This window comes from Vicugna pacos, chromosome 10, assembly GCF_048564905.1.
Source record: "Vicugna pacos chromosome 10, VicPac4, whole genome shotgun sequence".
NCBI classification, from domain to species: domain Eukaryota; kingdom Metazoa; phylum Chordata; class Mammalia; order Artiodactyla; family Camelidae; genus Vicugna; species Vicugna pacos.
This window is the reverse complement of record NC_132996.1, coordinates 31,587,256-31,606,994: the sequence shown is the minus strand read 5'-3', so window position 1 is coordinate 31,606,994 and position 19,739 is coordinate 31,587,256. Positions and strand designations below refer to the sequence as shown.

Below are 19,739 nucleotides of genomic sequence, written 5' to 3'. Positions count from 1 at the left end.
TACAGTCATCAAACCATTATGGTACTGGCACAAAAACACACAAAGACCAATGGAACAGAAAAGAGAACCCAGAAATAAACCTCCCACTTATGGTCAATTAATCTACAACAAAGAAGGCAAGAATATACAATGGGGTCAAGACATCTCTTCAATAAATGGTGCTGGAAAAACTGAACAGCTACATGCGAAAGAATGGGATTAGAACATTTTCTCACACTATATATGAAAAATAAACTAAAATGTATCAAAGACTTAATCTAAGACCAAAAACCATGAAACTCCTGGAAGAAAATATATGCAGAACACTTTGTGAGATAAATTGTAGCAGTATCCTTTTGGGTCCGCCTCCTAAGGGAAAGGAAACAAAAGCAAAAATTAACAAATAGGACCTAATTAAACTTATAAGCTTTTGCACAGCAAAAGAAACCACCATCAACAAAATGAAAAGACAGTCTACCAAATGGGAGAAATTGTTGCAAATGATATGACCAATAAGAGATTAATATCCAGATATATAAACAGCTCACATAACTGAATATCAAAAAAACCCAAAAAACAAACAGCCCAATTAGAAAATGGGCACAAGGCCTGAATATACATTTTTCCAAAAAAGATGTACAGGTTGCCTACAGGTACATGAAAAGATGTTCAACATCACTAATTATTAGAGAAATGCAAATCAAAACTACAATGAAATATCACCTCACACCTGTCAGAATGGATATAGTCAAAAAGATCACAAATAACAAATGTCGGCGAGGATGTGGAAAAAAGGGAAACTTTGTATGCTGTTGGTGTTTAATTGGTACAGCCACCGTGGAAAACAGTCTGGAGTTTTCTTTAAAAACTAAAAATAGATCCAGCAATTCCACTACTGGGTATATATCCAAAGAATATGAAATCACTAATTTAAAAAGATACATGCACCCCATCAATTCATAGCAGCATTATTTACAATTGCCAAGATATGGAAGAAACCTGAGTGTTTATCAACAGATGAATGGATAAATAAGGTGTGAGATATAAATATAGATATAGATATAGATAAATGAAATATAACTCAGCCATAAAAAAGAATGAAATATTGCCATTTGCAGCAACATGAATGGGCTTGGATAGTATTATGCTTAGTAAAATAAGTCAGACACAGACAGAGAAGGACAAATACTGTGTGTTATCACTTATATACGGAATCTAAAAAACAGAACAGTGTTGGCCAAGGGTTCGGTTTGAGTGTGGGAGGGACAGGGAGAGTGATGAATAGGTGGAGCATGGGGTTTTCAGAGCAGAGTAACTATTCTGTATGATACTGTAATGGTGGATACTTGACATAGTTGTACAACACAGAATGAATCCCAATATAAACTATGAGATTTAGTTAGTAATAATGTATCAGTATTGTTTCATCAATTGTAGTAAATGTACCCCAGCAATGGAAAATTTTATAATGAAGGGAAAAAAACAAATGAATGGATCTAACCAAACAGAAACAAACTCACAGATATGGAGAATAAACTAGTGGTTACTAGTGAGGAGAGGGAAAAGGGGAGGGACAATATAGGAGTAGAGGATTAAGGGATACAGACTACTACATATAAAATAAATAAGCTAAAAGAACATACTGTGCAGCACAAGGAATATAGCCATTATTTTATAACTTTAAATGGAGTATAATCTATAAAAGTTTTGAATCACTATGTTGTACATCTGAAACTAACATAATATTATAAGTCAACTATACTTCACTTAAAAAATATAAGATTGTAGAGTTGTGAAAGAGTTATAAAAGAAATAAAATGGGCCAAGATGGGTTATTGTTGAAGCAGAGAGATGGGTACATGGAGGTTCATTGAACCATTCTCTCTACTTTTATGCAGATTTTAAGTTTCCATCACAAAAAGTCAAAAGGACAGCCAACCAAGTAGAAATATGAACAAAAGACACAGATCTGCAATACATAGAAAAATAAATACTAATTGCTATTAAATGCACTTGAAACATTTGCTATCACTGATAATTAAGGAAATTAAAAATAAACTATGGCCTGTATTGCGGATTATGTGTTATGCACATAATGAGAAATTTGATACAGCAGCTCCACAACATACTAGACACCTAGACTTCTATATTTCCCCTCAGCCATCCTTACCTTGTGCTTCTTGCTTGGAGGCCACAGAATGATTGTTCCATCTTTAACAATTTTGTTCATTTTTCAGGAAGGATGAAGGAGAAAAGCCTGGAGCCAAAAGGTTTACATCAGCTGAGTCCATCTAATCTCTTTATGGAGTATTCTGTGGACCCTAAACCAACAACCAGAACTGAGTAAGAAGGCCTTTTCATATGTAAGGGAATCTGGAAAATGTGTTTTGTTTTGTTTTTAAATTGGGCACTTTGAAGCACCCAATAAAACCAGGGTACTGTTACCAAGAAAAAGGAGGAGAATATACATGGCATAGACAACTAGAAAACTTCACCATATAATCTCAAATTAGTCACTACTATTTTTACTTTATACTTGGTTAGATTCACATATATTTCAGCAGGGTTTGTTTTTTTTTGTTTTCTTTTCCTTTATTCACATCGCCTCTTGCATCCCTCTCCTTCCTTCTGGACTTAATTTCTTTCTTCTGATGTACTTTCTTCATTTAGTGGCTCTCTCAGCAATGGTATGCTATTGAACCCTTTCAAGTGTTTTTTGCCTTGAAAATATCTTTATCTCACTCTTACTCTTAAATGATCATTTAGCTGGGCATAAAATTCTAAGTTGTTAGTTATTTTTCCTCAGGACCTTGAGTATATTATTTTCTTACTGAATATTTGTGAGTAAAGTCTTTATTGGTGTTTGAGTGTCCTTTTCATAAGGCTGAAGTCTTGACTGTTTCCTAAGTTTGCAATTCTCACAGATTTTAGGCTTTAAAACTCATTTGCTTTGCATGTATATTCTTTGCATGTGTTGTGCTTTTGTAGATCTATTTTATAGAAGGGCAAAACTTACCATAAGAAAGTTAGAGGCTTCTGGTTTGACATTTGCTGTTTGGGGGCAGATAATTTGTAAAAATTGACAGAAAAAAAATCTCATATTCCGATGTGCTCGTAAATGGTATTGGTCAATCCACAAGTGTTTCTCAGACACTGACTATGTCCCAAACACTCAGCCAAGGAAAAAGAAGGCTTGGATATAATCAGAGCCACCTCCCAGTGCTGTATCACCTGCCAGGTACAGAAGCAAACGTGATTTAGTTTTTGCCTTCTATAAATATAAAAAAAAATGATGAAAAAGTGCAGATTCATAAATGCCTCAATGAACAGTAACCTAAATGACCATCTAGTAGCTTGACTTCCTGAGCGTGCTACCAGATTATCGTTTCCTCTCCTCTAACAAATGGCTATAACCATCCATTTATAATATCTATTTGGAAAACAAGAGAAAGACAAATGTTTTAATATACTCTGATGAGTTGTTTGCAAGCATGTAGGAAAGTCTATCCTTGCAAACAAAGACAATTTTGATATTCAATTCTCTCATAGAAAGCGGTAACCTGTCCCTAGAAGCAAGTAATGTTTGCAAATGGAAACCTTAGACACCTACCACTTGGCTAGCCAGATAAATTCTGGAGGAAGCAATATGTTGATGTGGGTGTAATGGGACATGTACTAGTGCTTGATCAAGACTATGCTTCTGCGGCTGCCTCCCCACATCTGCAAAGATCTTTGTAATAAGCCACATTCAGAAACAGCATATGGACATGGTTGAGTGCCTTGTGTGTTGGTTAATGAATAACTTTCTTTTAAATTGGTATGTTGCTGCTCTCACAAGGCTATTTTGATTCTCTTTAGTCTCTCTAAAATTTCAGGGAAAAACTCAGTTTCAAAATGCGTATGAACAAGAATAAGCTCATTTTACTACTTGGAATGATCTGTTTGGAACAAAGGAAATCTACATGTCTGTCTCTCCCCAAAGGTAAGTTCCAAATGAACTCTATAATTACCTTTTTCTGAAGAAACAACCTTTGTTGGCAATGGGTATCACAGTTCCACTCCATATTCCTTTGGGAAAACAGGAGAGGCAAATATATTTTGGAGGTGTAATTGGTTTTCATGTAATTAATTTTGACTTCTCTCCTGCAATCAACATATTAAGCTGGCTAGAACACTTATGGAATACATCTTGGACAAATTACGCTGATCTGGAGAAAGGTGGGATTGTTCACTTCTTTGAACACATTATACAATCTCATGCCTTTCATAGAGAAAATTCTGGAAATCATCATAAATGTGGAAGGATCTGTAATCTTTTAAAAAGTTACATTGCTGGGAAATAAGAAGCATGTTCACTGTGGTGTATTACATATATATAAGTGATCTTTTTTTCCCTCAAATAAAACAAATTGGAAACAGTTCTTGGCAGGCTTCTCCATAGTGAAATTTATGCCAGCCTCAAGAATCGTCATGTTTTCTGTCTTTGCTTCAGTGAGTTCAAAAAATAGTAAATTTTGTGTCTAAGGAATTTGTGATTCATTCAGCTGAAATGGCTAGAAAATAGAGCTTTTGATTCAATGTCATACCTGCACTGAGCTCAGAATCAAAAGACAGTGTTACATGCACATTTTGCCACTAATTAGCTGTGCATCTCTTTGATTCTTCATTTTCCTTTCTATAATGTGGGGGTTGTAGTGCTTGATCCACAGGCAGAGAATGGGGATTAAATGAGAAGTTACTTGAAAGAGCTTTGCATATGTTGACATAATCTAAATAGCTATGCTTTCAAGGATATGTTCTTAAGAAAAGTCATTTGTTCATCCTTCCAACTTTTCTAATTGTCTACTGTATGCTAGGAATTGTGCTAAACTTTGGAGATACAGAGATTAATAAAATACAGGGTTTTTTTCCTTCAAGTAGGTCATAGTACAATGAAGGAGACAAACAGACTATTATTACAATACTGCATGACAAAAACTATACAAGGGGAGAGAAAAGGGGTACTACAGAGGAGAGACACTTAACACAATCTGAGAAAATTAAGGAAGATTTCTCAGTTGAGCTGATTTCCAAGCTGAAAAACAGTGATTAAAGGATTCAACTAGGTAAAATTAGGTGATTACGAGGCAAGGCATCTAGTACCTCCTAGAAAACACGTAGGAAGAATGACTTGTGATAGAGACAGAAGATGGGCCATCTTTGACTTACCAGGCAGTTGTATACATCTTAATGTAGCCCATCTCTTAGCTGAGAAGTCAAAAATAAAACAAATAACAACAACAACAACCAGAAAAAGCAGAACAGATTTTGAGAATAAATAAGTAAATGCAACTTTTTCCAAGATAAAGTCTTTTCCATGAAAAGGAACGAGTCCTTTCTTCCATTACCTGGCAACCCATGTATCCTACCACCACTCTGCTATGTGAATCAGCACACCGTCTTCTCTCCCCTCCACTATCATTGTACAACCTGCTACTTTCCACCCTCGTAGAGAAATAATCCAGTATCTGACTGTGTGCCAGGCACCATAGCCATGGTCTCAGCCTTAGTCTCCTGCATGGAACAGAGGAAAAGTTGTAAACACAATTACAATTTAAGGCAGACTACAGTATCATCTATTCGACCAATTAACTGAGCAACTTCTATGCATCAGAAGCTGTGCTAGATATTGTAGATACAGATATTTCAAGATTAAGTTTGTATCTCTGAGGCACTCACAGTCTAATGAGGTTGAAAGGCTTGCAAATAACCACAACGGCATGTGATCGAAGTCATAGAAGTACAGAGTGCTAGGAGGAGCCTCTAGGGGCCAGATCGCTCAGAATCAAAAGGCATTTGCATTTGTGCTAACCCAGTGAAGATCTGATCTTCATATCAGAGAAGCACATCTCTTTATGATATGCATGTTCTATGTGAAAACGCTGAGCAGTCCCTTGTACTGCAAATCACAGCAAACCCCACAATTACAAAGCCATTTTGTAATAGTTCTGCATGCTCCATGTCTTACAGTTTTTTCTTGCTCAGAAGAGTTTCCTATACCGCTCAGTCCTAGGAGCTATGGAGTCACTAAGTTGGTTTTTTTTTTCCCCTAGCTCCCACTTGTGGGCAGAGTCTGATGAAGACATGGCCTTGGAATTACCTTAACACCTTCAGTCGCATTGTTGGGGGAAGCCAAGTGGAAAGGGGTTCCTACCCTTGGCAGGTGAGTCTCAGGGAACATTCTCTGGAGGGTGGATTATGAGTTGTCTCAGGATTGGATCTCTCAGGATTGGATCTCTCCCATGCTACTTACTCATCATTACGCTCCATTCTGCTTAGCTCATGACCAGAGCTTTCATGAGTGTGTGCAAGGATCCAAGACCCTCATGATGTGCATCAGTTGAGTTCTAGAAGAGGTGTGTTCAGAATAGTTAACGTTTACTATTATTGGCTTGCTCCAAAAGTTGGAAATGCCACCCCAAACTTTCAGTTCCTAAGACAAAACCCCACTTCAAATGTACAACTTAAGAAATAATTTTCTGATTCAATAAAAGTATTTAAAATATACTTATCTTGTTGTAGTTTAAGATAATGAGGGTAGTCAAAAATGTCATATCCATAGGTCTACTCTATGTTTGGGATGTAAGCTTTGTACCCATACCATAGGACCCCTCAGGGAACAATCAAGAGTATTGACTCCTTAGTAAGTAAGGTCCTCTAAGAATTCTGTCTCAAACTAATTTCCTGGTTCTCCCATGCCATAGAATTGCCTTTGTGCTTCTGCCCCTAGCCTATGGTGTTCATATTTATCACCTTTAAAACTCTCCCAATTTTCTTTACCCTAAAAGCCATGTTGTATTCTTGCCTCTTCATTTTGTAAGTAGAGCAGTAGCTTTTTATTTCTACTTCTCTTGAGTCAGTCAGTCATACTAACTTTTAGATCAGTGGATATTTAGTAATGGTTGGTTGATTGAGTTTGTGTTCAGTGGGTTGATGGAATGGTTGAATCATTGTCATTTAACTAATAAATTAATTACTTGGTTGAAAAGTTGATTAATCAATTTCTTACTTGGTCAGTTGGCTGTCTAGTCAATTCAGAAGCCCATATTCAGGTCATAGTCAGGGATGACTCATTGCCTTTTACTTACTTGTATTTTATTCTATTCTTAGCCTTTTCTCTATATTAATTTTTCAATTCCTCATTGAACAATTTTTAGTCTAAAAGGAGATAATTCTAATAAGTTGCTTTTGCTCTAATTCCAACAATGGAATTAAAAGTATTTATTTGTACCCTCTAAGTCATGTTGAAATCAAACCAAATATTATGAACAAGATAAATCAAAGACAGAAAGTACATCAAAGAGGCAGATTAAAAATAAGCTTGAAGAAGTTGTAGAGGTCAGATAGTTAAAAGAGTATGAGAAAGTTGTAAATCCAGACTGTTTCTCCAAGAGGCTTGGAGGAATTGGAACACATTTTGGAAAATTCCCTTAGCCCTCTCCTTCCCTTTATCCCAAACTTTTTCATCTGGACTCTGCTGTATCTTATGCTTCTTTTTCTTTCTCTTTATTCACAGATATTATTCATATTGTTAGAGCAACAGTCTGAATCAACAGTATCATATAAATAAATAAATAGCCACAATATTTACCACCAGTGTTACTAAAACCTTATGGCCCGTCATCTCAAGTTAACTTCCTATCCTGTAGACCGCAGGTGGGAATGTTCTGGTTCCAGCATTGCTCTTCTTTCTGAGCTGTAGTGTGATTACTTTTACCACTTCACAGTCCATGAGTTCTGATGTTTATGAGTAGATATCTAACTATATATTTTTGGAATGTACTCAGTCTCTAGGTTTTGGGGGATCCCAGGGAATTAACTTGCACCCATTTAAGGTCTTTGCAATTCAGGTATCTCTGAAACAAAGGCAGAAGCATGTCTGTGGTGGGACCATCATCTCGCCACAGTGGGTGATTACGGCTGCTCACTGCGTTGCAAACAGGTAGGGAAGACCTAGCCCATGGATGAAGGTCAGATTACCCTTCTTTTCCCTTGGAATCAGCTGTAATAACTCTATCAAAACATGGAGTGGTGTGATCTGTGCTTTAGTGGGGGAACATCTTAATTGTGTAATACAAGTAGGGCTCAATGACATTGTCAGAGAGTACTTAACTTGGTAGAAAACATATATTCCTTATAGGAGTGAATACTTTGTTTACTTAAAATTGACTGGAAGTTAATAAGGAATAGTATTCAAGTGAGGAAAAAATCATCACAAAGATATATTTGTGAATGTTCTCTCCTAGTTTTCTTAAATTTCAGTGAAAAAAGCATCCAGTTCATTTTGCATCTTAATAAATAGATAAAAGAAAAGAAAGAGACACCAGAAAAACATGAAGAAGCCTCCTGTGTCCTCTTTCCTATTGATCCTGCCTCTCTGAGCTTCACTCGGACAACTTCCATCTTTTATCCATTTTCTTGTGTGCTCCAAGTGTTCTAATGTTGTCAATGCTCTTGCTATTCATAAGGCTGCAATCAAGATTATGTCCCCATATTTGCCCTTTTTCATTTCAAGTCTACAAACATCTCCTGGATATTCATTTGGTGCTAGACACTAGTGGGAAACAAGATACAAAGATGACTAAGACATAATTCCTGCTCCCAGCGAGTTGATAGTCTAAAGAAGAGTCCCCTGATAATTTCACTGCAATGTGGCAGATGGTTAGGATAGAGGGATGTTATGTACTAGGTTAGGTACTTAATATAGCCAAAACCTAGGGAAGTGTGCCAAGGGAAATTGATGTCCTCTCCAATTTTGTATAAAATCATCACTTCTAGATCCACAGAGATAGTCCAAATCTCTTAATCTATCTCAATGCATCCTATCAAGTTCCTTTCAGATAACTACTGCAGGTAGAAGGGGAATAAAAGAATCTTTCCCATACTATGCTTGGTCTCCAAATCACAAACAGAAAGGAAGTAGGAAAAGATCCCACTTCTCATTGTTGTATGAAGTCCCAGAGCCCTCTGTGCATGCTTTCTGGGACATCAGAGTTATGGTGCTATTACGTCTTTCATGGCATGCATTAGATTTCTGACATTAAAGCAGCATATTAAGTGGGAATCACAGAGAATTCCCAAAGGATCTCATGGATATTGAGGCCAGGCCAACCATCTGAGGGAGCTGAATACAGCTTTAGACCCCTGAATTACAATGTGTATGCACCATTAGACATTTAACAAGTAACATTACAAAGCATTCTATTTATCATATCATTGGCTCCATATGCAGTCACTCTTTACTAGCCCCCTATTCCCATTGGGAACCTCCGCTTTTGAAATCATTCTTACTTTCTCTGTTCAGCAGTTTTAAACCCTACATTATCTATTCATGTCACTTTGAAGAGGCCAGTGTATCAACCATTACAATTGTACTCAGAGGTTCAATGAAATCCATCCCTTTTACTGTTTCCTCCTCATAGAAATACTGCATCAACTTTGAATGTTACTGCTGGAGAACATGACTTGAGCTATACAGAGTCAGGAGAGCAAACCCTCACCATTGAAACCATCATCGTACACCCATATTTCTCCACCAAGAAACCAATGGATTATGATATTGCTCTTATGAAGATGGCTGGAGGTTTCCATTTTGGTAAACATTTGAAGCTCACTCTGAGTTGTCTATCCCATGTTCTCCATAACTTCTGTTCCATAGCACATTTCCTGCAGTTTAAGTTACGTAGCATATGCTCAAGAGTTCTAGATCATGGACTTTCTGGAATCTAGGGTGCGGGTTCCCCTACCTGAAACCTTCTTTGCTTGTGGTTTTAGATGTAGGATTATGTGGAGTCAAGAGAAGGGCTTTCTTTGTTTGACAAGTGACCCCAGGAGGTGCCAGACAGAGATATTACAACTCTTACAAGGTCCTTGGGGAACCATCTAGAAGCCAACTGGGGAGTGGCTTATGGTGTCCTCTCCTCCATGGATGAGACAAGCCCTGCCTTGGTCTTTTCTTCAGACCAGTTTGTGGGACCCATGTGTCTTCCAGAGCCAGGGGAACGATTTGAGCCTGGATTTATTTGTACAACCGTGGGCTGGGGCCGCTTGACTGAAGGTAAGAACCTCTAGGCTCTACTCTTCATCAAATATCAGAACTTTCTGGGGGGCGGCAGTAATCAGAAAATAGAATTTTTCATCTGTTTTTTAAAAAACAATTGTGTAAACATTTTTAAAAATAGGGAATATCACATTGCATGTCGAATTTCAGTTCCTTCCAAAAGACACATATCTTGGGCATCTTTAGCTGGGGGAAGGGTGAAAGAGTGCCTTGCTGGGGCTCTCATTTCTGTGTTTTCCAGACGGCCTCGTCTCGCAAGTCTTGCAGGAAGTGAATCTGCCCATTTTGACCAAAGATGAATGTATTACAGCTCTGTTGACCCTACAGAAACCCATCAGTGGGCAGACCTTTCTCTGCACAGGTTTCCCAGATGGAGGAAAGGATGCCTGTCAGGTAGGCAGGAGCGGTCGGGCTGACAGGTTCCAGGCAGGGCTTCCCTCAGTTTTGTCATCAGATAAGAGGCTGGAAAGAAAGCTGTAGATGAGACTGGACTCTGGAAAGAAGGATCAGGAGTAACAGAGGAGGTCAAGTCGAAATACAGGGACAATTTAAACAACTTGTGTTTACCAGGAACTGAATTCAGCAGAGGTCTTCTGCTTTTTCTGAAAGATCGAGTAACAGAGATAACGCCAACAGTGAACTCAGGGTTCTCCATCCCTGAAGGATAGGTAGCTCTTTCCTTCTTGGAGATTTCCAGTTTGTGTACAATAGGAGCTTTTCTCTCCCTCCCTCCCTCCTGCTGTCCAAGACCTGAGGTCAATTTTTACTACTGGACAAGACTTCTCTGAGTCCATAGGATGAGACAGGAGACAGAAATAATACTGATGTCTGTTAAAAGCTTAGGATGGGGAAGAAGGAGATGGACGTGATAGGCTCCAATGGTATCTGAAGATCTGATGTAAATTGTGCTAGCCTGTTCTCCCAGGTCCCTGAGTCCAAGTTATTAGAAGTGAAGAAATTCATTGATCCTCATCTAGCATTTCTGTAGGGGGAAAAAGTGAGCCACAGACACCAACAGTGATGGTAACAGAGATCTTTTCCCCCTACAGGGAGATTCAGGAGGATCCCTCATGTGCCGGAATAAGAAAGGGGCTTGGACTTTGGCTGGTGTGACTTCCTGGGGTTTGGGCTGTGGTCGAGGCTGGAGAAACAATCTGCAGAAAGATGATAAAGGATCCCCTGGGATCTTCACAGATCTTACTAAAGTACTTCCCTGGATCCTCAAACACATCCAAATCGGTAATCAAGCCAGCACATAAGATCAAGAAGCTAGGGCCAGAGAGCATCAGCAGAGTCTAGGCAAGTCAGGGCCACTGTGCACACATGCCCTACTGTTCGTAGTGTCTCACATAAGGATTGCAGTATTTACTGAGTCTAAAACAAGGCTAAACCATGATGTGTGATACAGCATAAGGTATTCAATGAAACATGAATACATCCATTCTAGACTGTGTCAAATTTCTCTTTAATTGAAACTGTCTCAGCTGGTGACATGTTCTCACCACTTACTTCTTTTTTTATTGAAACATAGTTGATTTACAATGTTATGTTAGTCTCTGGTGTACAGCATGGTGATTCAGTTATACATACACACACACACACACACACATATGTATTCTTTTTCATCATAGGTTACTACAGGATATTGAATACAGTTACCTGTGCTGTACAGTAGGACCTTGTTTATCTAACCACTTACTTCTCAACTGTGCTAAAAAGATTCAGCAAGCTAGAGCATAGACCAGTTGTTATCAATCAAGGGAAACTTTTGCCCCTCAGGGGGCAATGGCTGGAGACATTTTCAGTTGTTACAACAGGGGACGAGGTGCTACTGGCATCTCAGGGGTAGGGGCCATGGATGCTGCTAAGCATCCTACAGTATATAGGAAAGCCTCCCCCCAATCCCAGCAAAGAATGATTCAGCCCAAATTGTTAGCAGTGCCCTAGTTGAGAAGGCCTGGCATAGATCCAGGCACTGTGAGTCTGAAAAGGCCAGGGTCTGTGTGCACCCTTCTACTAGATGACCAGTGAGTTAACTGAAACTTCATTTTTGCCTCCAAATCTAGCTTAATTGTGTTCTTAGCTGGTGGCTTCTGGTTCCAATGGTGTCTTCTATTCTTTCCCAAAGGAGTTAATTCAAATTAGTTCAGGAAGTACTTGGGTTTGTCTTCAAGTATATGATATACTAGCAGGTACCTGAGTCCTCAGTTCAACTTGTAGCTATCCCAGCAACTCTTCTGTGTTTGTGGGTAACTCCGTCTCCAGCCTCCGTTTTCATGAAAAATTAAAAGGGTAGACCAGATGACCTCTTCTTGCTTTGTGTAACCTCCAGCTAGTAGCCCATTTAATAAAGAGAATGAAACATCTTCTTAAAACACAAAGGCCACTCTCCTGCTTTGTCAGTTTATCCCTTCTGTCCTTTCCACAGATTATATTTTCATTAGCTGCAAATTGATTTACAAACCTCTGCACTTTTGAGTCAGGGGATGCTAACTTGAAATATTGTTCAGGGTACCACAAACCTTGAACCACATCTTTTTTTTTTTCTTTCCCAGGGAAGCAGAGAAAGAGTTCCAGAGGTGGGTATTTCTTGCAGCCTGCTCTTCCAGGAACATGAATTAATCTCTCTCTTTTCTGAATATCGGTCCCCTTTACAATCAAATGTCAGCAGGAGCACTCCATGCTAACTAGGTATAAAGCCGTCTCTTGGTGCACCTACAGCCATTCATCCCCAGCCAGTGAGGAGCCCCAGACTCCTTTCCATCTCACTTCTTGTCAATCCAGAGCTCCAGCTCCATTGAGCAAACAGCTGTCAAATCCTAGCTTTGGATCAGAGACACAAGGGAGAGGGTGAGGTTGTGCAGATGCGGTCAGTAAACTGCACACCTTGTCTTGAAAGTGCCCTTGCTTACTCGGGCTCATCCCCAGGGTTACGCTGCAAGTCTGCAATGGTTCATTCTGTGACTTTGGGCAAGCTCCTTCCTGAGCTTTCTCATCCAAAAAGGAGAGTTTGCACCAGACGACCTCAAAGGCATCCTTTTTTTTTTTTTTAATGTCAAAATTCCTTTTAAAATTTTTTACAATTACAAGATGTCTGTTTCTGGTGTTCAACTCAGTATCCCAGTCAAAAGGCATCTTTAATTCAAATCTTCAGTGGTCCTATGAATCTGTGGAACTATCTCCAAAGAACAAAGTGGGAAAAGGGTACCCTGAGAGCTTTGTCAGTTTATCCCTTCGGTCCTTTCCACAGATTATATTTTCATTAACTCCAAATTGATTTAAAAACCTCTGCACTTTTGAGTCAGAGGGATGCTAACTTCTTGCTGGGAAAAAAAAAAAAAGGAGGCTTTGGGACACAGACATCTTTCAAGCTGAACCTTAAATGAAAAGTAGGATTTTGTCAGGTGAAAATGGGATACAGGTCGACAAAAATACTCCAGCTCAAGGAATCATCCTTATCAAAGGATGGCTACTAAAGAATGGAGATATAAAAAAAATAGGGTGTAATAGTGACCTAGTAAGTCAGTCAAAGCAGCTGAAGTGTAGGCTATGTGATGGGTTTTTCACGAGGGAGAAGATTAAAAAGATAACTTGAGACCAAATTATGGACTTTAAATGCCAGTCAAAAAAGTTTAGATTTGAGTGATGGGAAGTTGACTAGCCAAAGAAATAGGTTAGAGCTATACTTTAGTGCTATGAGAACTGCACCTAAGGGATAAATCAGAGGGGAAAATAATTCAGGGTGGACTTATGAGATCATGCATTAGATCCAGAGGCCAGAAATTAAGGCTTGAACTAGGGCAATGGCCAGAGGAAGAAAAGGAGGGAACTGAGACAGGAAGGATGAGGATGGGATAGTCAGTCACTGAGGTGATGGGCGGTGAGGGAGAAGGAATGGAAGATGGCACCAAAGTCCTGAGCATGAAAAGCTAAGAAAAGGGCACATAAAAGTAATCAAAGCAGACGTGGAAGCAGTTTTGCAGACCCAGAAGAATTTCATTCGTAGCACGTTAAGTTTCAGGGGAGATATCTAGGAGATGGTTGAAAACTCAGAAGTTCAGAAAGGTAGAGATAATTGTTGAAAGTGAGGGTGTGAATGAGACAAGTCAGAGGGCTGCTGTAGAGAGAAGTGAAGACTAAGTCTAGAACCTGGGAAATACCTGTATTCATAGAGTGGGAACATGGGGTCAGAGGAAGAAGAGTCAAGGAGAAGAAATCATAGACTCTCAAGGTTAAGCAGGATCTACAAGGAACCAAAAAAGAACAAGGCATCGTAGAAGCCAAGACAGGAAGAGATTTCATGAAGAAAGGAAGTGTGCATAAAAGGAGCCAGGAGCTTCCAGTGTCTGTACAGGTTCTGGAAGGAGAGGGCTGTTGTGGCGAGCCATCACTGTTAGCCCTGATTCTTGTAACTTCCGCCCCCATCCCAGCCTCATGCGGTGAGCAGGATCGTGTGATCAGCGCATCTGAGGGGGAGCTGCACTTCCCAGAAAGCCCTTTCCTATTTTATGAGAGCAATCAGTGAGTAGCCCCGCTGCCACCCTTCCCTGACTCCCACCTCCAGTGTGACTCTGCCCCAGGAATTGGACTGTGACAGCCACTTCCTATCTAGAAATGGCACCCTCTCCACATATCTACCTGCAGACGGTGTGTCTGGACCCTGCTGGTACCAGAGGAAATGCATGTGTTCCTCAGTTTTTCCCACTTCGACGCAGAGTCCTGTCACCACAATTACCTGTCGATACATTCTTTAGAAGACAGACTTATTGGTGAGTGGATTTTCACACTGTCACATGGACACTAGGGCGAGGTGGACTTAGTGGGGCTTGGTTACAATAGACCCGAACCTGAAGTATCTGTAAACACAACACTTCCTGTCTCCAATTTTGAGACTTAGAATTGACAGTGGAAAAGAACAAAATCTGAAGCGTGTGTGATGGCTGTAAGGCCATGGTGCATTTCATTTGCTGTATCTGACCAGGCTTCCTAGACTCATTCGTGAGACCTGGAGCCCATCAAGAATAAAATGTAGACATATAGCAGTGCCTCTGGGGGCCTCGCGGCTAGAATGCTGTTCTCCTAGGCATGAAAATGACTCTGACCTGCCTTATCCAGCTCAGAAGGAAGATACCAACAGTTAACCATGAGTAGGGGACCAAGGTTACTTATATAAAAAATAGAAATGGAGGAAAGTTTCTTTGGTTCTAAACTAGAGATGATTTTGTCTGCCCCCACCACCCCCCATCCCAACTCCCAGGAGACATTTGACAATGTCTTTTGGGAAGAATTTTGGGACCATCACAACTGGAGGGAGTGTTACTGGCATCTAGTGGGTGGAGGCCAGGGATGTTGCCAAATATCCCACGACATGCAGAACAACCTGAACGCAAAGAATGTTCCAGCTCAAAGTGTCAGGAGTGCCGAGGCTGAGAAACCCTGGCTCAGACACTCCTGCACTGCCACGGAAGTTCAGTTCCCCCTAAATCTTTTAACAGGTGCTGTTTTCCAGACTCGGAGCAGAGACTCTCTGTTTTTAATGTTGCAGGGAAATTCTGTGGAGACAGTCTGGCTTCATCAGTTCTTGTTGGCTCTGACTCTGTAAGGCTGAGGTTCATCTCGGATGCCACAGACAATGCCGTTGGCTTTAATCTCACCTATAAAGCTCTTAAGCCAAGCTACCTTCCTGGTAAAACCGCTTACTTTTATCACACACTATCCAAGCTTCTTGTAGAAGATGAGGCCCCATAAAAATTAGGTGAGGGGTAGGGAGCTCTCCTCCAGAGCCCCTTGGGCTCCACAGCAGAGAGGAGCCAGGGTCATTCAGACGCGGGATGCCTGGGCTCTTTCTGTGGTCCTGCTTACTCACGTCTGTCACACACCCAAGTGAGCTGAGAGGGCCTGATGCATTCTTGCACACCAGTGCACAAACCTCTTCCTTCTTGTTGGTGCCAGCATCACTTGTGGGGGACAGGGACAGAACAGAGATGTTCCTCTGTGCTTGGGTGACGCTATTGTTTGGATGTTTTCCTTTGTGTTGCAGATTCAGGCTGCAGTTCCTTAACTATCCTTTTTGAAGAGGGCCTCATACAGAGTCTTCATTACCCCGAAGACTACAACAACCTGGCCAACTGCAACTGGGTTTTTCAAGCCCCCAAACATTACCTAATTAAGGTACTGATTCTGATTACCCTTACTTTGCTGTGGTATCGCCACAGAATAGCTACCAGTAACACCATGTGGGCAGATGTTTTTATCTGATTTATTCACTGCTGTATCCCTGGTACTTGGAACCTAGCATCTGGCAGCCAAGGCTCTTGAGAAGTACTTGTTGACAGAACTGCCTGTTCTCCACTGTAACTACCCACACTTACCACTAGATGGCAATAGTGCACTTTACTTTTTGTTAAAACGCTGCCTTAATCTTTGTACCTGGTACTTGTTTCATCAGTGTCTAGTCCCTTGTGGAAACAAGCATTTCTTCCTTATTCATTAATCTGCTAACAAAACACTTTGTGAGGCATGGCTAACAGAAGTGTGGTACAGAACAGGTTCAGGCATAAGGAGTGCTGGCGTACCGGGAAGGGACAGGGAAGGCAAGGCTGAGATCAAAATACAGAGGGTTTTGAATTCAGGATCCGAAATGTATTCAGCCTTCAATTAGCAGCGTTTGTTTGTTCACGCAACACTAGTGGGCCATCTGCAGAGATGCTGCCAGGTAGATGACACTGCAGTCTGGGCGAGGATGGAATTAGACATTTATTTAGAAGGCTTTCTCTTAAAATAATAATTGAAAGCAGGAGAGAACATGAAGGAGGCAAAGTAGATTTATAAAATAATGGAGAAGTCATAAGGGTGAGCAAGATCTCAAAACTCAGATATTTAAGAGACTCAGGAGGAGAACCAAATTGGTGCAGTGTTATGACAGTCCAGAGAATGTAGCCTTTAATTCAAACCACAAAACAAATAAACAGGAAGGTGTAGCCAGCAGTTTGGGTTTCCCACACAAAGTCTGAGTTTAAAGAGGAAGACTGAGCACCCGCTGTCCAGTCCTCACCACCTCCCCCCATAAAAAGGTGAAATAATTGGGATGGACAATGGAACACTAGAGAGGAGGTGGGAGTGGTGGCGTCTGAAGGAGCAAGTGAAGTCCAATGTTAGGAGCAGAAGCAAGAGCACACAGCTTTCACAAATAAGTGGGAGAAGAAGACACAGCAGAAATAAGACAAGCAGAGCTCTTGTCTATCTAAAAGTTTTTGAAACCCAAACAGAGTCAAGGCAGACATTAATTTCAGGAGGAAGCAGAATTGAGGGAAGCTGTTTTAGTGACGGAGGAGAAAAGCTCAAGTATGAGCCTATTTCCAGAAGGAGGAAGAAGACAAAATTTAGTTGACAATCTGAACATGCCTGAGCTAGAAATGATTCAAAACTATCTATTCAATAAAATACACTGAGTGCTGTGCATTAGTGAAGAGATGCTCTCAGGCCCTGCCAGTGACAGCACCATCCTGCGGACCCATCCTAGACAGTAATTTGTGAATTAATATTACAGGTCATATCTCTTTTGGGGGGTAGTAATTAGGTTTGTTTGCTTGTTTCTTTATTTTAATGAAGGTACTGGGTATTGAACCCAGGATCTCGTGCATGCTAGGCATGTACTCTACCACTGAGCTATACCCTCGCTCTCTTAGTATTACAGGTCATGTCTGTGTGCATACCATTTGACTCGAATGATACTTCCAGAAAGCATCCTAGTCAGGGATTAAGAAATGTTTGAATGAATCCTGTTTCTGACGCGTCTCCTTCTCCCCATGCTTCATCTACCGTTTACTGTCATTTGCCTCCACCTTTGTCCTATCCACGCCATCCTCTGTGTCTTTTGCCAAGTGCTCCATGGAATCCCCGTAATCTGTGTGTTTAAAATCTAAACTCCTACCTCACCAGTCCTATCTCCCACTGCTCCTCTCTTGCAACTCAGCCAGGGCCATCCAATTGCTCACACATTGTTCTCTGCTGTTCCTTTGCTCCCCTGAGGAGGGAGCTAGGGAGCCCAAATATTTGCACATTTCCCTACTCATATTTGGCCTCTGATTGGGTGCTTCGGTATTTCAGAAGGTTTGGGAGCCTGTGGAGTAGCATCTTTTCCTAAGTAATAGAACCCACTCATGAACACCCCATTACCTTTCTCATCTAAGCTCACACTCCAAGGCAAGTTGGGCAATCCAAATTTCTCTGTGTAATCAAAAGCAAATAACGCATCCACATATGTGGATATAACATGGAGTCTTCTCAGCTTTCTTTTCAGAAACTGGAAATAGAAGAAAGTGGAGACTGCACTTCCGACTATGTGAGCGTCTACCGGGACGTAGAAAGGAAGAAGGAAATAGGTGTGTGCTCCCTGGGAGGCTCGGCTTCCCCCGTTTGCATTTGGACCTGGTCCTTCTTGGGAATCCTTTTGGGGAACATGAAGGAGCTGGCTCGATGTCCCTTCATCCCCCTGCGCCTTCTCCATCCCTCCCCATGCTCTCACCACCTCTCCTTCTGCAGCAGGAGTGGGAAGAGCTTCAGGGAGAATCAAAAAGCCATTGAAATGGAAAACGTGGAAGACCCACAGTGAACTAGGGGCCAGAGGGGAACGTTCCATTGAAATAGGTCTGTGGCTGGAACTGCTTCCCTTAGTTACATTCCCAGGGGAAGTGTTTGGGAAAGAAACAGAATCAAAATGCTAATGGGGTTAAATACATGGTAAAAAGAAGCACTCTGCCTTTCTACTTTGAGAATGAATTATGGCATCCACTGGAAAAATTTATTTCTGACCAATAACCAGAAGGACAATTTTTTTCTTCTATCCAATACCATTTGTGTTTGCTGGGCCCTTGACCGCATCGTGCCGGGGGCCACCAGCTCGGCTCTGTGGCTTTGTCGTCCCCGCCCCTGTGCTGAGCGCCTCCGGGGTGATGTCCATCAGCTTCCAGTCTGATGAAAATGCGACCTTCAGAGGCTTTCAGGCGACAGTCTCCTTCGTTCCTGAAACAGGTAAGAAGATCAAGGCACCAACTCCTTGGTCCCAAGTCTCATCCTCCTGATGTGGTAAGAAGGGCAGCTTGTGGAGCCCCGCGTGGACACAGTCGACCCTTTTTCTGAGGGGAGGGGTGCAGGGGGAGGGGAACTACTTTTAATTATGAAAACTCTTAAAGGAAGTCAGGTAAGTGTTTTCATACTGTAACAAATCCTATGTAGATGCAATTTTAATTTTTTTCAAATGTTCTGTAAATACAAAAAGACCAACTTGGATATAGCATACAAGTGTACTTTGTTTTCTGGTGTAGATGCAATTTAAAATTGAATATAAACTCCAGGGAATTAAAGAATACTTTCTTTTTTTATTGAAGTACAGTCAGTTTACAATATTGTGTCAGTTTCTGGCATACAGCACAAGGTTTCAGTCATACATATAAGTACATATATTCCTTTTCATATATTTTTCATTATAGGTTACTGTAAGATATTGAATATAGTTTCCTGTGCTGTACAGTAGAAACGTCTTGTTTGTTTATTTTATATATAGTTAATAGTATCAGTCAGCTCTTCTACACGCAGCAGGTCTGCTCTGTGAAGTCACCATGAGCACTGAGTTTGTGAATCCTGAACCACAGCTCCGGGG

The 19,739-nt window shown here is 40.8% G+C and overlaps 1 protein-coding gene across 7 annotated transcripts in view; it reads left to right on the top strand.

The window, feature by feature from the left end:
• Positions 1–19,739, top strand: part of OVCH2 (ovochymase 2) — a 127,616-nt gene that overhangs the window by 106,334 nt on the left and 1,543 nt on the right. For 4 of the 7 annotated variants that reach the window (XM_072970782.1, XM_072970783.1, XM_072970784.1 and 1 more), the window contains 16 exons: positions 2,217–2,322; positions 3,855–3,961; positions 6,072–6,181; positions 7,869–7,960; positions 9,441–9,613; positions 9,980–10,075; positions 10,320–10,471; positions 11,128–11,317; positions 12,634–12,657; positions 14,509–14,599; positions 14,723–14,847; positions 15,624–15,764; positions 16,119–16,249; positions 18,369–18,462; positions 18,626–18,727; positions 18,980–19,111. In XM_072970782.1, the coding sequence (XP_072826883.1) occupies positions 2,222–2,322; positions 3,855–3,961; positions 6,072–6,181; positions 7,869–7,960; positions 9,441–9,613; positions 9,980–10,075; positions 10,320–10,471; positions 11,128–11,317; positions 12,634–12,657; positions 14,509–14,599; positions 14,723–14,847; positions 15,624–15,764; positions 16,119–16,249; positions 18,369–18,462; positions 18,626–18,727; positions 18,980–19,111 (1,861 nt within the window). In that variant the 5' untranslated portion in view covers positions 2,217–2,221. Of the gene's footprint in view, positions 1–2,216; positions 2,323–3,837; positions 3,962–6,071; positions 6,182–7,868; positions 7,961–9,440; positions 9,614–9,979; positions 10,076–10,319; positions 10,472–11,127; positions 11,318–12,633; positions 12,658–14,508; positions 14,600–14,722; positions 14,848–15,623; positions 15,765–16,118; positions 16,250–18,368; positions 18,463–18,625; positions 18,728–18,979; positions 19,112–19,739 lie in introns of those variants that run through there. The other 3 variants (XM_072970785.1, XM_072970787.1, XM_072970786.1) reach the window with 3 other exon arrangements.